Raw genomic sequence first — 18,778 nt, 5'->3', positions numbered from 1 at the left:
AGGGAGGGAGGAGGGACAGAGAAAGAGAAACATCTATATGAGAGAGACATTAACTGTTGCCTCTTACATGGGCCCGGACTGGGGTCAGGGATCAAACCTGCAGCCCAGTTATACACTCTTGGCTGGGAATCAAACCCAGGACCCTGAGGTGAATGGGCTGATGCTCTAACCCCCGAGGGAAGCCGGCCAGGGACCTCCTGTATCTCTTTAACTGCTTGTTACCACTGCTTTTGAGGAGGAGAGGTGGCATTTCTGTAGTTTTTGTAGAGGAGGGTCTCATGATGTTACAACCCTTCATTTTCTTTAGAGAGCTTGGCTTTGGTGTGTTGCATGCCAAGAAGATTGTCGGCGCTAAGAGATCTTTCTATAGCAGCTCTGCCCAGGTCTTTTTCTTGACCGCCTCTGGAAATAGCCTAGGAAAGGAAACCCAATACAAAGAAAGCACAATTAAAAAATAAAAGGGTTCCAACCCTTTTTAAAAAGCATCATTGAGAGCCACACGTTCACACTCCTTCACATAGTGTATAGTTCCTGCCCCTTTGGGTAGCTGAGGTCTACACTGCCAGGTTCTGTGGATGCCTGTTTCTGCAAATTCACAAAGGGAAGTCCCTGAAGGCTATAATTCGATTGCCAGAGCATGGGAATTTAGAATTATTTAAATGTTGGGTTCTCAATGATGGCAAGGAACAGTATCATCTGTTGCCTGAACATTTTGTTCCTTAAACATACTAAACAGACACTTGGACAATATCAGTGTTTTGTGAGCTATTCAAATTCTATCCAGTCTTCACTAGTTACTATCTACTCCAAGCAAACTGTAATGAATGGGCATGTGCTGAACTTCACTGGAAGGTAGGGAAGGTCTAATGACTGAAGCATCAGAAGGACCTATTTCACTTGCACGATAATTATGGTAGAAACACATTTTACTCTAAAGTGCCACGAAGGTACCACAGAAAGCGTCCATTTTAAATGTGTCCATTTCAGTTGTGAATAATTTTTTCAAGAAAACCCGACTGAGAGACCTAGAGGGCTCCTGCCCTGCAGGGAGGGGTTTCAATGGTGCCTCTTCTGGACATTCTGAGAGCAGCACCCTAGTAAGGGAGGTGTTGCAATAGTGCCCTCTTGTGGACATCCTTAGAACAGCAACCTAGTCATCAATTGTGCCAGCCTGAAAAGAAAACCCAAATGACAGTTCTAGAGGGCTCTTGCCCTGCAGGGCAGTTGAAATAGTGCCCTCTTGTGGACAGCCTTAGAACAGCACCCTAGTAATGAATTCTGCCAGTCTGAAAAGAAAACCCAAAGGTCTCCTCAAGTGCTCTAGATCTTGGAGGGAGGTGTTGTAATAGTGCCTCTAGTGGACATTCTGAGAATCCCACCATAGTAATAGGTTAGTTGCAACAGTGCCCTCTTGTGCACATTCTGAGTACAGCACCCTAATACGGGAGGTGTTGCAATAGGGCCCTCCTGTGGACATTCTCAGAACAGCACCCTAGGAATCAATTATGCCAGTCTGTAAAGAAAACCCACTCAGTGGATGGAGCGTCGGCCTGCGGACTGAAGGGTCCCAGGTTCGATTCCGGTCAAGGGCATGTACCTGGGTTGCGGGCACATCCCCAGTGGGAGGTGTGCAGGAGGGAGCTGGTTGATGTTTCTCTCTCATCGATGTTTCTAGCTCTCTATCTCTCTCCCTTCCTCTCTGTGGAAAATCAATAAAATAAAAAAAAAAAACCAAAAAAAACCCCCAAATAATTGACCTAGAGAGCTCTAGCCCTTGCAGGGAGGTATTGCAATAGTGCTGTCTTTTGTACATACTGACAACAGCACCCTAATAAGGGATTAGATGCAATAGTGCCCTCTTGTGCACATTCAGAGTATAGCACCCTAGTAAGGGAGGAGTTGCACTAATGCTCTCTTGTGGACATTCTGAGAACAGCACCATAGTAGAAGAGGAGTTGCAACAGTGAAAAAAATGACATATGATGTGAAAGAGTTAAAAAGCTCTTATTTAATGTATTAATTTTATAAAGCTTTTCATTTTCCTAATCATTGATTCAAGAATTTATCAACAGATATTGGCTTAGGTGACATACAGAAAACCCCCCTTAGTGATTCCACAGCCTTACCTCTGGGTTCTGTGCTCTACTTGGCAAAAAGGTTCAAATAGATCGTGCACATTTTTTCTCTCGGCTATCATTAGAAGTTCAAAGTAATATCTGGCATACACTCTGCCAGTGATCTGAATATTAAACCGAATTAAACGTAAAAAATATATTTCTATCTTATTCCTAGGGGAGGAGGAGACAAAACCGACACAGAACATTTTAGTCATCTGGGCTACCTTCAAAAATGTCACTCTGCGCTACAAGAATGACTCTACATTGTGTTTTGAAACAAGTAAAGGTCACGCAGCTGTACTAAGACTCTAACCATCAAACCAGGTGCAGCTCTTTGAGGTCCCTCCTGCATCCCAGCACTTGGAGTTGGGAGGAGTGTGAAGAGGTGACCGCCCCCTTTTGCTCTCCTGCTGCTGACTTGGGGGCTCAGAGTCTCTTGAGTGCGACTGTGGATTCATGCTCCTGACTCACTGACCAGGGCCCGCTGTAGTGTTCAGATGAAAGGAGTGATGTATGCTGCTCCTGGGCCCTAACCAACTTGCAGGCATTTTCACCAGGCCCATCACAGGCAGGGGCTTGTGGAAGTAGAGAAGTACCAACAAATGAAGTGAGCACATCACCACCGCCGTGAAGGGACCCATGGGAAGCCACCACTACTATCTGAGGGGGCAACACTCTTGAGGCAACAAGGATTCCTCAAGTATTAATTAATTAATTAGTTAGTTAATTAATTAAATCAGCCACATTTGATGGAAAGGGGACCCATCCCCCACTCAGTGCATGGGACCAACAGCAGAGGACAAAAGGGAGTTTCTGTTCACCTTATTCCTCCTGACAGGACAGGCTGCACTTTTTAAACTATGAAAAGCAGAAACAGGAAACATAGATGACCTGGCTGGACTAAGCCCCCTTTAGGACTGGACCTCTGACGGGCACGGAGTCAGACTCCACCCCTGTTCTCCCACGTGGGGCTGTGTCCTGCCCTGCTCAGCACCCCTGTCCCTGCCCGAGCAGAGGGGAGCCTGCCCAAAGGGGTGAGTTCAATAAAGTGGGAAAAGAAATTTGGGAGCAGCGCTCACATATCATCGACGGGAATGATGTTGTTGATGAGCTGGCAGTAGTCCATGCCCCACAGAGCCTGTTTGCCCCAATACTCATAGGCAAGAAGGGCAGATCCCAGAAGTATTCTTCTCCAGTTAATGGGAGATATGTCAATGTTTGAACAGTCCAAAAGCCTTTCCATGAAAATCTGTAAAAGTAGAGCACTGGTCTTTCACTTTAGCTCAGTGTAAATTCTTGATTAGAAGTGTTAGAAATGACAGATTTAATCCATTTTTGAAATTCATTTTTTTTCTTTGTTAATACTCATGGGAGGATATTTTTTCATTGATTCTTAGAAAGAGTGGAAGGAAGAGAGGTGGGGGAGAGAGAGAGAGATTCACAGAGAGAAAAACATCTATATGAGAGAGACATCGATTAGCTGCCCCCCCCCCCCCCCCCCCCCCGCAACACACACACACTATCCTGTTTGGGGAGGGGAATCAAACCTGCAACCCAGGTTGGGGCCCTTGACCAGGAATCAAACCCGTGACCCTTTGGTGTGCGGGCTATTGCACTATCCACTGAACCACCTGGCAAGGGTGAGATTCCTTCTATCCTTACGTTCTACAGACACTGCTTGGCCAGCCAAAGCCAGAGGCCATCCCATTCTCTCTTTCACCACTTTAGTCTGCCCCTGGCGCTGTCCCTCCACTGAAACAGCTATTGCTAAGGGCCTCAGAGCCTTCGAAATACAAACAGAGCTCTTCATCCTCACTGCCCACTCCCCAGCCATCCCTAACAGCATAGAGGGCACGGCCACTTGCCTAGTTGCTGGGACCACAAACCTCCACTTGAGCCAGCCTGCTCCGATCTGCTAGCAAGTCTTGCCTCCCCTTCTCCGTGGGAACCTGAGCGCTTTCCAGTGCATTGGGCACCTCTCACCTGCATGACTCTCACTGACTCCTGACTTTACTGCCTCCACTCGGACTTCCAACAACAGTCTCTTCTCCCCAGGAGCCAGAGGAGCCTCTTCCCTTAAGAGCACTTCACCCCCAACTCAATGTCTGCCGAAGGTTTCCCATCAGGCAAATCTAATGTAACTTCTTCCCATGGCCTGCAAGCCTCCAGGCCTATGAGATAGGATCCTGCCCGTGTGTGACTCATCTTCTTTCCTCATCCCACACTCTGACCACACGGCCACACCGCACTGTTCCCTGAACACACCAACCCTGTGCCCGGCTCAGCAGCGTGCCTCAGCCCCTGCCCACAATGCCAGAGCTCATCTTCCTCAGCTCAGCCAGGTCACGGGTCCAATGTTTCCTCTTTAAAGAGGCTCCTCTGACCTTTCTGCCGAAAAGAGTAAACCCCTGTGGTCACCTCATCGCTTCATCCTGCTTTATCTTCTTGGTGCTCACACCACCTGAAGTGTTCATCTCTTTAAAAACACTCATTAAAAAACTACCTATGTCCTCCCCACTAGAATATAAGCTCTTGGGGTTGGGAGGGAAGTTGGGGGAAGAAACTGAAATCTCCCCTCATGTCTTTAATAGCAATTGTTTGCGATGGATACAGCAATGGTAACACTTTCAATCCCAACGATTATTTAGCTCCACTGTGTGTGGCTTACTCCCCTTCATAGCTTCTCTTAATAAAGTTCTGAGGATCATGTCAGGAACCTACTTTGACTTGCAAAGCAGGACCATTGCCTGAGCCCGGGACAGAGAAGCAGCCTCTGGAAGAGCTGTCTTACCAAGGTCACAATCGCACATTCAGCGGTGAGGTGTTCAGCACTGAAAAGAGTGCAGACAAATCTGTAGACACTCTTCAGTTCAGGGTCACGCAGAAAGTGGTCCGTTGTAATGATTTCGTGCTGAAAAGAGAAACAAGGCAACATAAGTACCCACTGAAGGAAAATACATAAGAACTCTCATGCTAGCAGCTCCTACTTTGCCCACCTGTCCCTAAAATAATTTTGATTAGGTAACATATATTTTAGCCTTTTTAAAAAATAATGACACTTTTTTTTTTTTTTTCAGAGTGTAAGGGAGAAGGAGAGCGAGGTAGAAACATCAATAATGAGAGAGAATCATTGATCAGCTGCCTCCTGCACACCCCCTACTGGGGGATGAGGCCCTCAACCCAGGCATGTGGTTTTGACCAGAATCGAACCCAGGACCCTGTAGTCCACAGGCCGATGGCTCTATCCATTGAGCAAAACCAGCTAGGGCTCTTTTAGTCTTTGAAGTATAAACAATGATCTTAAACAACACTGATTCTATACTCACCAGTTACAGTTACTGATACAGGCACAACCTGCATACAGTTACGTATGTCTCCCATTCCCCCCTCCACAGAAGTCTACCGAAATGTAATCCATGTGTAGGCTCACAGGCATGTTGACCCCCATGTCACTCTTCCCTGCAACCAGCTCTGAAAACACATGTTCATGTTCCTGTGACCCCGAGACTCTGGCTGTGCCGTGCTCCACAGGAGGCACCAGCTACCTGTCGCTGCAGAGCTTCAGAGGAGGGAAGTAGGAAATTCCTGTCATTTTAATTGGTTTAAAATTTAAGTAGCTGCCTCAGTTTTTTCAAAGAGTCTTAACATACCTAAAGGTCTATTTACAGACGTTTATATTGTTTGGTGCTCCTGAAATTTTTCTTTAAGAACGATACACTTACTCATTTGGGGCACATCTACTCACTTTAGCTCCCTGACTATACAAAGCTGTGGCTCAGTTCTTACTGACGTGGCCCTCACACAGGACTCCCTTTGTAAAATCATTAGAGACAACATGCAGTGGGAAGAAGACTGAAAAGAAGATGTTTTGACTTCAAGCTGGAGGGAGTCATTTTCTTCTAATAATTCATTTCAAAGCAGATCAGTATGAAAGAAACACCACAGTATGAGAGACAAATAGAACCTCAATAAAACTGACACTTACTCTGAAGGGGTGCTTTCTCTCATCGAAAATATCGAACGATTTATTTCCAACTCTATGAAACAAGAAGATGCATTTGAAAACTTTACTCAGAAAATGTTAGTATCTCAGTAACACATCATCTAGGTTTGAGAGGGGGTTCGGGGGAAGCTTAACTTTCAACAAAGCAGTTTGACAAACTGACTCTGTAAGAGGGTTTCCTGACTTCTTTTTACTCAGTACATCAAACCCTGTGCAATGTTTTCTGCAATGACCAGCTAGCGTTGCCTTCAAAACCACTGACCCTCCCTGACAGGCAATGCTGGAAAACCAAATGTATTTCCATCCCTCCAGCTCACACTGGAATACACAAGAACACTTTATAAAGCAGTAGTGCTGGGCTACAATGTGTTTAGAATTTTAATTCATGTGGATATCACATTCATGTTAATTTCCTGTTTTTCCACTTGTTATTTTCCTGTATTACATTCTTTTTTTTATATTTTATTGATTTTTTACAGAGAGGACGGGAGAGAGATAGAGATAGCTACATGAGGCTGGGTCTTCCTAATACTTCTTCAAAGCAAAGGATTAAGATGACTGAAGTAGTGGCAAATGATTGAAGACAGAATATCCATGAGAATCAGGTGTCTTCTATTAAGCCAGACATTTAAAAAATTTGCAAAAATGTAGATTAATGATACATGTCCACTCAAATTTTGGTGCAGAAAATAATTATTTTTCATATTGTCTTTTATAGTATACCCTGTAGTGGGCAAGACAATCTGCCACAACAAAGAATTATCCAGCTCAGAATTTCAGTAACACTATAAAAACTGTTTAAACATACAGTGGATTTATTTTTTGAAGATCCATTTTAATTTCTAATACAGTAAATATCAAATAACCCACTTAAACAAATACTCTTTGGGATCCTTAATAACTCAAGTGTTATGGGTCTTAGGACAAAAACAATTCATTCACTTTAATCCTATGTAATAAAAGGGTCACATGCAAATTGTTCCCTCGACCAGGAGTTCAACTAGAGTTTGACCAGGGGGCAGGGCTGGCCCGCCAACCACCTGGGGTCTCTCCCGTGGCCGGCCCAGCCCAACTGGCCCTGATTGGGGCTGGCCGGCTGGACCCTACCTGTGCACGATTTGTGCACCCGGCCTGTCATAATATAATAAAAAGCACTTTACAGCTTGCTTCAAAAATGTCTACAGCTACTACCTAACACTCAATTTGATATGTTATACATTTACTAGCTAGAATAACAATACAGGTTTTAAAACTCACCTGTACTTTATGATGTGATGTATGGAGAAAGTCATGCTGTGGAAGAAAAAAGAATTGTAACAATTGGTTTTATTATGTTAGGTTTGAGGACAATTGTTAATGGGTCGCGGGCGGGGGAGCGGGAAGACCATCCCAACTGCCCAGTGGTCTTGAAATCTTCATTCCCATCAGTATCATATGGGCACTTTGCCCCTTGTTTTAGCTATTTTGCAATTTCACATACTCGAGACTGTACACCTACTTTGGCCCCACCCTGTACATGTTAGTACACACTCCCCCATCATTTGCCCTTGTACTCATAGGACCTTTCATCCTGTACATGTTATATGTATTTGTGCACATACTTAAATTTAAGCCATACAGTAGTTGTGCTTTTAAAAAAGTTGTGAGTCCCTGCGTTTCAGTTGATTTATTTCACTATCTACCTACACACACATTTCCATTATTTTCCTACAATTAAATAAAATGCTCTGTACCAAAAAAAGTTTAACATCACTTTTACATAATTATTAGGAAATTGAGTAGCAAGTGTAAGAGCCCAAAACATCAGTAGATTTGGTTATCCTGACACAAGCAATGCTAACAATGCATCGCAATGCTCCACAGTGTAATATTAATAACATTTACTTGCAAAGTAGATTAAATGTAATCATGCCTCACAGTTTTCCTCATCTTGTCAAAGGTTGTGACATTGAGAGACTGTTGGGGGTGGTGGTGAAATGCATGTATTTAGAGACAAACATTTTTAGAAAAGTTGCATAAGTGATTCTAGTAAAGACTGCACCCCATTGGGAACAATGTACCATGATGCACATTTTTCAAAATCATTCTTAAAACTCAGTTAGCTCTATGAATTTTCTCAGTAAACCCTTACTTCACCAATAGTGAATCTACTGAATGACCATTTTCTTTCTTTCTTTCTCTTCCTTCCTTCCTTCCTTCCTTCCTTCCTTCCTTCCTTCCTTCCTTCCTTCCTTCCTTCCTTTCTTTCTTTCTTTCTTTCTTCTTTCTTTTTCGGAAGAGGAGAACTGAGTTTAATAATTTTGTTTCCACTTGACTGTGATTGGAAACCTGGCTCCATAGACGGGGCCAGGAGAAGGTGAGCTGCTATGGAAGAGAGAATCTGCCAGGTCCCCAAACGCAAAGGGGATATGACAGAACCAAGCAGTCCACAGAGTGGACAGTGAGAAAGAACCAGTCATCAACAGAAGCCAAACCTCTGAGAAGCATGTGGGAGAGTCGGTCCATGGCGACAGTTGCTCTGGGAACAGGGACCTTCCTGCGCGGGGATGCCTAAGGCCTAGGCTACACAAAGGGCGTCTGAGACGGACATTCCTGATGGACATTGTACGAAATCTGGCCCTTAGAATAACTGAGAAATAGCCCGAAAAGATCATCCTTGAAACTGTAATAAAGAAAGTGTCTTAAACTGGTAAAACTGACAACTCAGTGAGCTATTTTTGCTGTCATCCTACCATAAGAAAAAAGCAGAAATACATTTGTCTCAGCAATCTGTGAAAAGCAGGGAACCGCATCATAAGAGCGTAGAAAGAGTCTATAAATGGGAGAGGCCAAGAAAAAGCTCTCTCCAAAATGTCCACAAAGATACATATGCCCGTTAGAAGAAAAAGTAAGAATATACACATCATCAATCACATCCGAGAATAAGAAAGTTAGGATTGATAGATTTAGATTGAATGACTACTCTAAAGTAGGGCAACTCATCTGCATCATTTCTCAGATTCCTTGGGCAAGTCATGAGCATTCCGAAGGGATCAACACCTGCAAATTCCTTGTCCTGGATCATGGGTTCAGCTTCCAGAGGAGAGAAGAACAGGCCTTGCCTGTGAGTCCTTTACTTTATAAAAGAAAAAACCAACCAAACAAAACCCAGCCAAGTCATTTTGTGCGCCTAGCTAATCCCTTCCCCTCGATTATCATAAAAACAGAAACATCCCTTGCCAAAAGGGCTGAGTTTTTCCTCCTAAAAGACATTCATACCATACATCATATTTGCAAAGCAGTTTAAACACACTGCCTGCTATTAGCACTGTTTGTTTGTTTCTTTGTTTGTTTTTAATAAAAGGGATGCGTATCTGAGTGTAAGAACTGGAAGATTCTCCCCAGAGTTTAAAGCAGCGGTTCCCAACCTGTGGGTCGTGACCCCTTTGGGGGTCGAACAACCCTTTCACAGGGGTCGCTTAAGACCACCAGAAAACACATATATAATTACATATTGTTGTTGTGATTAATCACTATGCTTTAATTATGTTCAATTTGTAACAATGAAAATACATCCTGCATATCAGATATTTACATGATGATTCATAACAGTAGCAAAATTACAGTTATGAAGTAGCAACGAAAATAATTTTATGGTTGAGGGTCACCACAACATGAGGAACTGTATTAAAGGGTCTTGGCATTAGGAAGGTTGAGAACCACTGGTTTAAAGGATTAATAAGATGCTGATTCAAGTTCTTGAAGATGGAAATGGAAGGCAAATGGCATCATCAGAGGCTGGGAACTAGTTACAAACAGCAGGGCATCCCCTGAGCTGGGCGGGGGCTGAGCACCACCGCACCCCATGTCACCATTTTGAGTGTTTCTGCCAATGCTTAGTTAAGAGTAGGACTTCTTTAAGAGACTAAAAGAAATGCAATTAAGTTTTTATTGAAGACTATCCAGTGGCAAGAACACCTGAGCATTGTACCATGTCGTAGACATTAGTCAAGAATTTACTCAGACTGCCTTTCACACTGCATTCGTCAGGCAGCCTTCAGCCTGCTGTGAAAGCGCCTTGCAGGGCTGGTCCTGAGTCCTAACAGGGCTTAACTTTAGATCGCAGCCCACCACCTGTGTTCCTCATATTTTACTATCAAGAAGTTCGGCCACATAGCTTAAAAAAAAAAAAGAAGAAGAAGTCCAAACTGTTTCCATTCTGAGGCCAAATTATGGTGTGATGCTAATTTGCATAAAGCGTTTGCCTCTCCATGCGTCCTGCTGAAATCTAGGGTCCATCCCAAGGAAAAAGCTCATACATCTGTCTAATTGCAGCAGAAGTGGGCGGGTGTGGCTCTGAATGACCATTTTCAAATGGGAGGACAGCAAATGGAAATTTACTGTACTTCCTGAATTAGACTAATTTGGAGAAAGAAGCATGAAACCTACTTGTCTGAGCAAGGCTAACCTTTACAACTACGTTTGAATTATTCTGTAACATCAGAAATCTTTTGAATTCAAAAGAAGCTACAGAATGCATCCAAAGTTGAGTAGTGTTATTCTTTACTCCAGGATTTAGTGTTGGCTGAATACAAACACTCAGTGATTACTCAATAGGTCCAAAAGCTCAGGAGTTGAGAGAGAGATGGGGCTCAGCTTTTGCTGAAACACAATTTGATCTCAACTACTGTTATAAGTGAGAGAAGAAAGTTATATTATTATAATTGTGAACTTGCTGTTTTTTAACTAAAGTAGAAGTTACTAATAATTTAATTAGCAAAAAAATGGCACATTATGAAAATGACATTTTATAGCTTATTATCTTTTTCAGGCTGAAAATACAATTGTAGGTGAATATACTAATACTGTCAGGGAGCATTTCCTAAACCGTGTTCTGGAGAATCAGCCCTCATATTGCAGACACTGAGAATGTACCTTGGACAACACCATGGGAGCCAGGAAGCTGGACAGAATATGCATTTTCTCTCTTAAATAAGCTTAGGGTTTTCATCTTAGGGTGTTTTTAAAGTTCATCTCCCATGGTAGGCTATGGGGCAACTAATAAACACTTTCCATCATCATAACACTGTTCCTGGTTGCTTAAGTATAAACCTGTCTATGGCTATGTTTCCAAAAATTACTTCTTTCACTTTTTTCTTTTGTTATATATCTCCTATATATTAGAGAGGAATATGCAAATTGACTGTCACCACCACAAAGATGACTGCACCACAATGGAAGCTGAGTTCCCGTAGGGAGCCTTAAGGAGCAATCAGCAGGGACCTGAGGCTGCGATCCCCTTTTACCGCCCCCGTGGAACTTGGCAGGGGACCTCAAGGCATGTCCCCCTGCTCCAATCTGGGCTGGGGGACCTGAGGCTGCTCCCCCGACCCAGTGGGGCTTGACAAGGCTGGGACTGGCAGGGTCTGGACCTAGCCCAATGAGGGTGGGGGGCGGCGACCGGGTCTGGATCTCACGCAATCTTGAGGCACACGTGGGTGGGTAGGGACTTGACTCTGGGTTCCATGGGGCGCCACGGACTCTGACAGGAGGAAGATTTTCATATACATTTTACTAATATTCTTTCATCTCTGACATTTGTATTGTAGATAAAGGGCAAAAAGCAATATTAAAATATTTTCTCTAATTAATTTCCTTTTAATGTGCACAAATTTCATGCACCGGGCCACAAGATGCTGTATCTTGAAGATATATTTATACATATGTATACATATATAATTAAATTTTATATATCTACGAAATTACAACTTCAGTTGAAGAAATTTTACCTACAAAGGAATTAGCTTGAAAAGTTGTTCCTTAAAGACTGATGTGATACATCCCACTTTGGGGGTAGGAAGGAAAAGTACATTTTAATACAGACATAGTGTAGAAAAATGTATGATGGGAAAATCTGACACAATCCAATTAACTTGTAATGCAGACACACTCTGGAGCCAGTGGGGGAGAAACTATTTCTTCTTGCAAGAATAGCTTCCAAAGTGCTGTGCACTGTTTTAGGACCATGTGCCCTAAAGAAATACGTTTTAATAGAAACACCCAATAAAAAGCACTTCTCCTTTCCATTATGGTAAAAAATGCCTTAAAAACAGAAAAACACACACGATATTTTGGGGGGATTTCATATTTGCTAACTGGTTTTCCCTTCTTCCATCCACTCTAATGGTTACATGGAAATTGAAATTTCATATTTAGGTCCTTGAAATCAATACATAATAGACACCAGTTTCTTAACCTGGTTACTGAGAAGGACAACACAGTGGCTGAGACTATGGGTCAGTAGGATGCTCTCAGCAGAAGGGGGTCTGTCACTCAGCCTGCGGCAACCTAGAGGTACTCACGCTCGGATGGTGGTTTTAAAGTCCGGCTGCCTGATGGTATCGTCAGAGAGAAACACTGTGGGACACGACCCATATCCTTTAGTAAGGCGCCCTGGACACTCCTGACGTAGAGGGAAAGAGAGGCAGATGTCACAGTACGTATGCTGAACCTATAAAAGTGTCTGTTTTTTTCTCTTGGTTAAAATGTCAAACAATTAAGCATGAAGGTTTTTCTTACAGTCCATGAACTGCATGAGTGTGATATCATGTGCGGCTCTATGTAAACCCAGTAGATAATCTAACTTCTACAGACGAGATTTGAGGAATGGCTTATAAAATATTCCCTTTCATAAGTACCTATCATCAAACCTGCCAAACCCCTATTAAACATGCCCTTTATAATAGTGTAAAACGTTTAGAATTAGACTTCAGTGCTTTTCTTCCTTAAGAGAGCAAACGTAGCTAAGATTTCCTATTTCTCTTGTTCATTTATTACACTTAAATGCAATGCATTAAATAATAAAAATTCACAGCCATTTTATTGCAGTAAATGAAAGCCAATAATGAATATTAATTCAGGAGACAGAGAGACAAAACAAGCATGTTTGGTCAGAGGTGTGTGTGTGCCAGGGCTGCCCATTTGCTAACAAGCTGGGGGCCACAGGTCTCTCTGAGCCTCACTTTCCCAAAAACCAGATAAAACAGCTTTCAGAATTAAGCTCTCACTTCATGTTTAAGGAAGACTATCATTACATTTCTCAAGTGAGAACCCCAGAGAATAGTTTCCATTCATTTCTACATGTTGTTAATTCTGTTCTCTTGGTCATCTGACACCCACCTCCATCCTGCCTCACTCAGGCTGCTCTCTGCTTACAAGGCCTCTTCTTCCTGTCCAGCAAGCTCAACTCCTCCCCATCTGCCTCCAGGATACCCTCACCAGCAGCCACACCACCCAACCTCTCTCCTGCACACGCCCACATCTGAGTGTCCACTTGTCACATGGCATCAACTGCCTACAGGGTGTCCCTCTCATAGGAACCTAAGCTTCTCTAGGAAGGGAGGACTCAGACTTCTCTCCTGCCTCCAGCTGCTGAGCACAGAACCTGGGACAGATTAACAGCTCGAGTACTTGACAAGTTTTTTTTAATTTTATTTATTTCAAAGAGGAAGATAGAAGAATAGAGAGATAGAAACATCAATGATGAGTGAGAATCTTTGATTGGCTGCCTCCTGCATGCCCCTCACTGGGGATTGAGCCTGCAACCCTAGCATGTGCCCTTGGCCGGAATCAAACCTGCAGGGACCCCTCAGTCTGCAGGCTGATGCTGTAGCCACTGAGCCAAACCAGCTAGGGCAACAAGTTTTTTAAATCATTTACATCTAGGAGATAAACCTTACTACGGATACAATTTAGAATTTATTTGCAGTGGTACTGGAGAGGTGACAATAAAATGTTTGAGAACCTTTAGATAAAACACTATCCTGAACACACTTTAGCAGTTTCCATTGATTTGAGAAGTATCCATTGATTTGCAAAGAGCCCAACAATTCAGCAATAATCAAATACTGACATAGCCTGAACTATGTTTTGACAATTCTATTCCTTAAAATAAGGCCAATAACTACTCATTGTAAATAGTTGAGAATAACAGTAGCATTTTTGAATATCAGAAAATACTAATAACTTTAATATGCTTGGTTTTGTTGTTTTTAAAAACTAATTCAGATGAGCCACCCTTCCTCATTTCATAGAAAATAGCCTTCTTCATGCTGTCACACTTCCCCATCAGCATCACCCACAAATGCACAAAAGATTGGGCAGGGGAATAATCTACTTGATGCCTTTTAAAATACAGAGCATTTTAACATTGCCAGTAGCGTATAATCAGAAAGATCCATATTTTGTATAAAACACCATTTTGCTTGTTTTAATGCTTTCACTGCAAAGCCACTTTTTCCTTATCAATCAGAAGTTCAGGACCATATATATTTTTGAAAAGTATCACTATTTTAAGGAATAAATCCTCCTTCAATCTAGAATAATTAGGAAACTAGAAGAGGTTGAGAACACCTACAAATGAGGTCCATGCTATTGGTATCCACCCATTATAGTTTGTAGGAATCACAGCAGACAATTTAATATCAAACTATTAATTTCTTACTTAACTCTTCAACTGTTACTTACATCATCGTTCTTCCTCTTGTCTTGTTCTAAGAAAAAAACAAATTAACTGATCAATTCTGATACAAATGCCATAGAAAATAACAGTGGCTGATTATCTGAGAAACTACCACATACAAAAAGAGCAAAATTTTATTTCATTTCAAATACTTTACAATAAAATTTATAATTTGGAATACCTGGAAAGATGAGCCCCCTAAAGTAAAATCTAAAAACTTAGTGTTACTTTTTTACCTAACGTATCACCTATATTTGGTACAAATGAGAGGCTCTCCATGTACAGAGAAAAAGGGCAAATCCATTCAGACCAGGTGAGAAATGAAGCTGATGAAAAAGTTTGCCTGTAGCATATCTGAACCTCTACCCAGGAGTGGCGTCTGATTGTACATTTATACCCACCTCACTTGAACCACCAGGATCTAAGAGTTGATGCTCTGAGAACCAGGTTCTGGCCAGGCACTAGTCCCCAGGCTCATGAGCTTCCCTGGAAATGTCCAGAACCACTTTTTGGTAATCAACTAAAATACCTCACTAAAAACCAATGTGTCTTTACTCAATTGGAAAGTAACCTATTGAAATGTACATTTTAAAATGAGTGCTGCCTTAGTAGTCCTGGCTGGTGTTGCAGTTTGTTGGGCATCGTCCCTACACCCAAAGGTTGCCAGTTTCATTCCCCGTCTAGGCCACATGCCTGTGTTTTGGGCTCAGTCCCTGCTGGGGGTGGTGTGTAGGACGCAGCAGATCGATGTTACTCTCTCACATCAATGTTTTCTCTCTCTGTCACTCTCCCTCTCCCTCCAAAAATCAATAAACTATATTTTTTTCTTTCTTTTTTTTAATCCTCACCCGAGGATATTTTTTCCATTGCTTTTTAGAGAGAGTGGAAGAGAGAGGGAAAGACAAAGAGAAACATCAGTGTGAGGGAAACGCATCAATGGGTTGTCTCCGGCACAAGCCCTGACCATGGCCCAGGCTGGGGGGAAGCCTGCAACCGAGGTATGTGCCCTTGACTGGAATTGGACCCGGGACCCTTAAGTGCAGGCCAATGCTCTACCCACTGAGCCAAACCAGTTAGGGTTCAAAAAACTATTTTTAAAAAATATTTTTAAAAAGAAAATGAGCATGGTAACCTAATTTCCTGTGGCTACAGCACCCAGCATCATTTTGCTCTCACAAAGGCCAGGAAAAGAAGAAAAGCTCTGAATAGGGTCTTGGCTGTGCTGTTCCCCACACCGCCTCCTCTGGTGTGGGGTGGGCACCACAGAAACAGTCCCTTATGAGTGAAGAGAGGGCCAGGGCATAGCTTTTCCTTTACTGTCTCCACTCTACCGTGAGGCATCCATGGCTCTGGAAACAACTGAGAAACATAGCCATCCTAACCAAAAGCGATTAGCTTAAAACAAGAAAAACACACACACACACAGAGGACACCCCATGCTTTATTGTGCGGCATTACTTCAAATACAATGGAACCCTCATTCCTTGTACTTCTGTCCTAATCAACTGAAACACCTGCTCACGTGTGGCATTCCCAGCAGGTAAACTCAATCGAACAAAGCACTGAGGAAGGTCAGCAGGCAAGCAGGAGGGTCAAAATGCTACCTTGCTGCTCAGGTAGTAAAGAGGGGAAAGATCCGGCCGCAAGGGCGAGAGCAGCAGGGGTGGGGGACCAGGTGCCCATCCCTAGGAAAGCTGGCTCCACCTGGAAGGAGCCCCAGGCAGTGAGTCCCTCCCAGGGGAGTGTGGGGGCAGCGGAGGACAGAGGTACCCCAAAGAGCAGAAGGGAATTGCTGCCTCTTACCTTTGGGCGTCGCCGGGGCGCTGATGTTCTTCAGGTGGTGGCGCTTGAGGGCTCTGGAAGTTGACTCAGACTTCGGGGTAGCAGGCACTGTTTCTACTGCCCCTGTGTCCCTAGCAGCCGCCTCATGAACCTCAGACTCACACTTGGACTTAACGTGCCTGGAGCCCCGATCCAGCTTGGGGCTGGCACTGGGACTGCGACTGGCCTTCAGGCAGCAACTCTTGGAGTTGCCCATGGTTCACCTCCTCTCCTCCCTGGTGTTGCTGATTCGCTCCCACCCCGCTCCCCGCCACCCCCCACCCACAACCCTCAGCAGTCCCTCCCCCCAAGGAAGGTTCGGCCTGCAGGCAACCCCAAGGCTTCACCGCACAAGCAGATAGGGATCACCCACTGTTTGCTTGGCCTCTGGGCTGCCAGGCCCCAGGTGGGGCTCAGGGCCCAGCCACCCCCCCGAAACTGCACCTCTCTGGATGACTCCTTTGTGAGGACAGCAACCAACACGACTTGTTGAAAACGGATCTGGATCCGACAAGCGCTGAGAGCTACAACCACAGTGGGAAGAGAGCACAGCCAAAGCTCCTTCTCCCTCCACAGTTGCTTCTCAACTGAAGTCTGTTGTCCTGGCTGCTGCCAGCCAATCAGAACACATTCCGCAGTTGCCTGGTTACAAGGGACCAATCAGACCCAATGTTCCACCATGCTGGAACCCACAAAGAAGTCAGAGATTTAATTTACAACCCCTTCCCCTAGACTTGGGTTTACATTCATTGCATGCATCCTGGAGTTCTCCATTCCTGAGGGAAGTGCAAGCAGGCCAGTGTCATTAGCTCCTGGGTTTCACCAGGTCTGACAGCCGACTCATTGATGCATTGCTCTCTGGACTTAGTTACACCTTCATTGTTGACCATTTTTGTAACTAAATTCTCCTTCTCTATCTACATGTTAGCTTTTGCCTGCACCTTGCCCTGGTCCTACTCTCAGTACAGAGCTATGACTGTGTGTCTTAAATGGGACTCAAGGAAACATCACCCCTCTCCTGCCTCATAAGTAAAATAGGAACCAACCCATCCATCCAGTTCAGCAACACAGGGCTTCACCAGTTTGCTTTCCTACCTCTGGTTTTCCCTCTCATGGCAGGAGTTTCCTGATTCTCCCCCCACCCCCCGCCCCAATAACAATGGTTAAAATTCAACTGTCACATACACAATTGGGAACCTCAAAGAGGGGTACCATAATCCTAATTTGATGAAGATGATGGTGTTATGCCCAGAGTTCGGGGTCCCCAATAATCCACCACCAGGGAGCCTTTTCCAATGCAAAAGAAAAGGGTCTTTTATTCAAGCCCGTGACTTGGTACCCCCCCCCCCCCCCCCCGCCCCGCCTCCATTACTGGATGCAAGAGAGAGCCCCGAGTTCCAAGAGAACAAAGAATTTATAGGGCTTGGGGTTGGGGGGTGGGGGCACACTCTGACCACTGATTTGGTTGATTCCAGTTGGTTGAGTGAGGGCTGGAGGCTATTGACCCAAGGGCAGTGTGCAGCTAGGGTCTGGTTACACAAAGACAGGGGCGTGGCTAGCATACTCTTGGCCTTGGGCTAGTTTTCCCCACTTTCCCATTGGCAGAGATAAGGGCAGGCTGAGTAACTGATACATTCTGCGGCTTTTTCTTGGAAGAGGGGTTAAGGACACAGCTATCAGTCCTGTTCTGTCCTTTCAATGGTAATGATAGTTAACATTTGCCCAAACCCATTCCAAGAGAGGTATTCATTTTAATGTCCAAAAACAATCCTCAGTTTACAGATTTTACCAAAGAAGTTGAGACACAGCAATAAAGCCACACTTTCAAGTTCACACAATTATTCAAGGACAAGGCCAGGATTTAACCCCACATCCCGTGGATCCCCCCAGACACTTCCTCATGTTTATCAGAAAATAATGGCAGAAGTAAAACATGAGAGGTAGTGACATTATGTCAGGAAATTGTTAAGGAAGAACAATTTTCTTGTGTGTGTGTGAATTTTAAAATATATTTTCCTTCATTCAACATTAAGTCTCCTCAATATGCCAGACACTGTATGTGTGAAACACTTGTGCCCTCACTGCGGCCAGAGGGAGGACATGTTTTTCATGGACACAAAGACAGAACCAATTCCACAGGAGTTGTCCTATGCAGTTGGATATTAGCTCCCTTCCAGGAGAACTTTCTTGACCTTTAAAGCTCACCCAACCTTGCAGGGGCTGACTGGCATGTGTGCGCGCCCTGTGTCTCAAGGAAACCAAGTAGATCTGAGATTGTCATTGGTCAAGGAGACTGCAGAGGCTGATGGGGGTGTTGGGGCTGAATCCGTCTGGGCT

The 18,778-nt window shown here is 43.9% G+C and overlaps 1 protein-coding gene across 2 annotated transcripts; it reads right to left on the bottom strand.

The window, feature by feature from the left end:
- Window positions 1–297: 297 nt before the first annotated feature.
- On the bottom strand, window positions 298–16,679 carry LOC139009816 (cyclin-Y-like protein 1). 2 transcript variants are annotated; one of them, XM_070413928.1, is made up of 9 exons: window positions 16,424–16,679; window positions 14,626–14,651; window positions 12,462–12,562; window positions 7,378–7,413; window positions 6,103–6,154; window positions 4,909–5,028; window positions 3,197–3,366; window positions 2,127–2,288; window positions 298–413 (listed from the first exon to the last, which is right to left on the bottom strand). In XM_070413928.1, the coding sequence occupies exons 1-9, from the start codon at window positions 16,656–16,658 to the stop codon at window positions 365–367; spliced, it is 951 nt and encodes a 316-aa protein (XP_070270029.1). In that variant the 5' UTR covers window positions 16,659–16,679; the 3' UTR covers window positions 298–364. The 2 variants fall into 2 exon arrangements, with proteins under 2 accessions (XP_070270029.1, XP_070270031.1); XM_070413930.1 differs by lacking the exon at window positions 2,127–2,288.
- Window positions 16,680–18,778: the final 2,099 nt, after the last annotated feature.

This window comes from Myotis yumanensis, unplaced genomic scaffold, assembly GCF_028538775.1.
Source record: "Myotis yumanensis isolate MYYU_CA2020_CCGP unplaced genomic scaffold, mMyoYum1.0.hap1 SCAF_5, whole genome shotgun sequence".
Lineage (NCBI taxonomy): Eukaryota > Metazoa > Chordata > Mammalia > Chiroptera > Vespertilionidae > Myotis > Myotis yumanensis.
The sequence above is the reverse complement of the archived record's forward strand: the minus strand, read 5'-3'. Positions and strand labels throughout refer to the sequence as shown.

Coding starts and splice junctions, on each gene's coding strand:
- LOC139009816 (XM_070413928.1), bottom strand. CDS start 16,658: ATGGGCAACTCCAAGAGTTGCTGCCTGAAGGCCAGTCGCAGTCCCAGT. Junction 7,414..12,461: donor TTTAAAACCACCATCCGAGC/GTGAGTACCTCT, acceptor TTTCTTCCACAG/CATGACTTTCTCCATACATC. Junction 414..2,126: donor GTAGAGCACAGAACCCAGAG/GTAAGGCTGTGG, acceptor TTCCTTTCCTAG/GCTATTTCCAGAGGCGGTCA.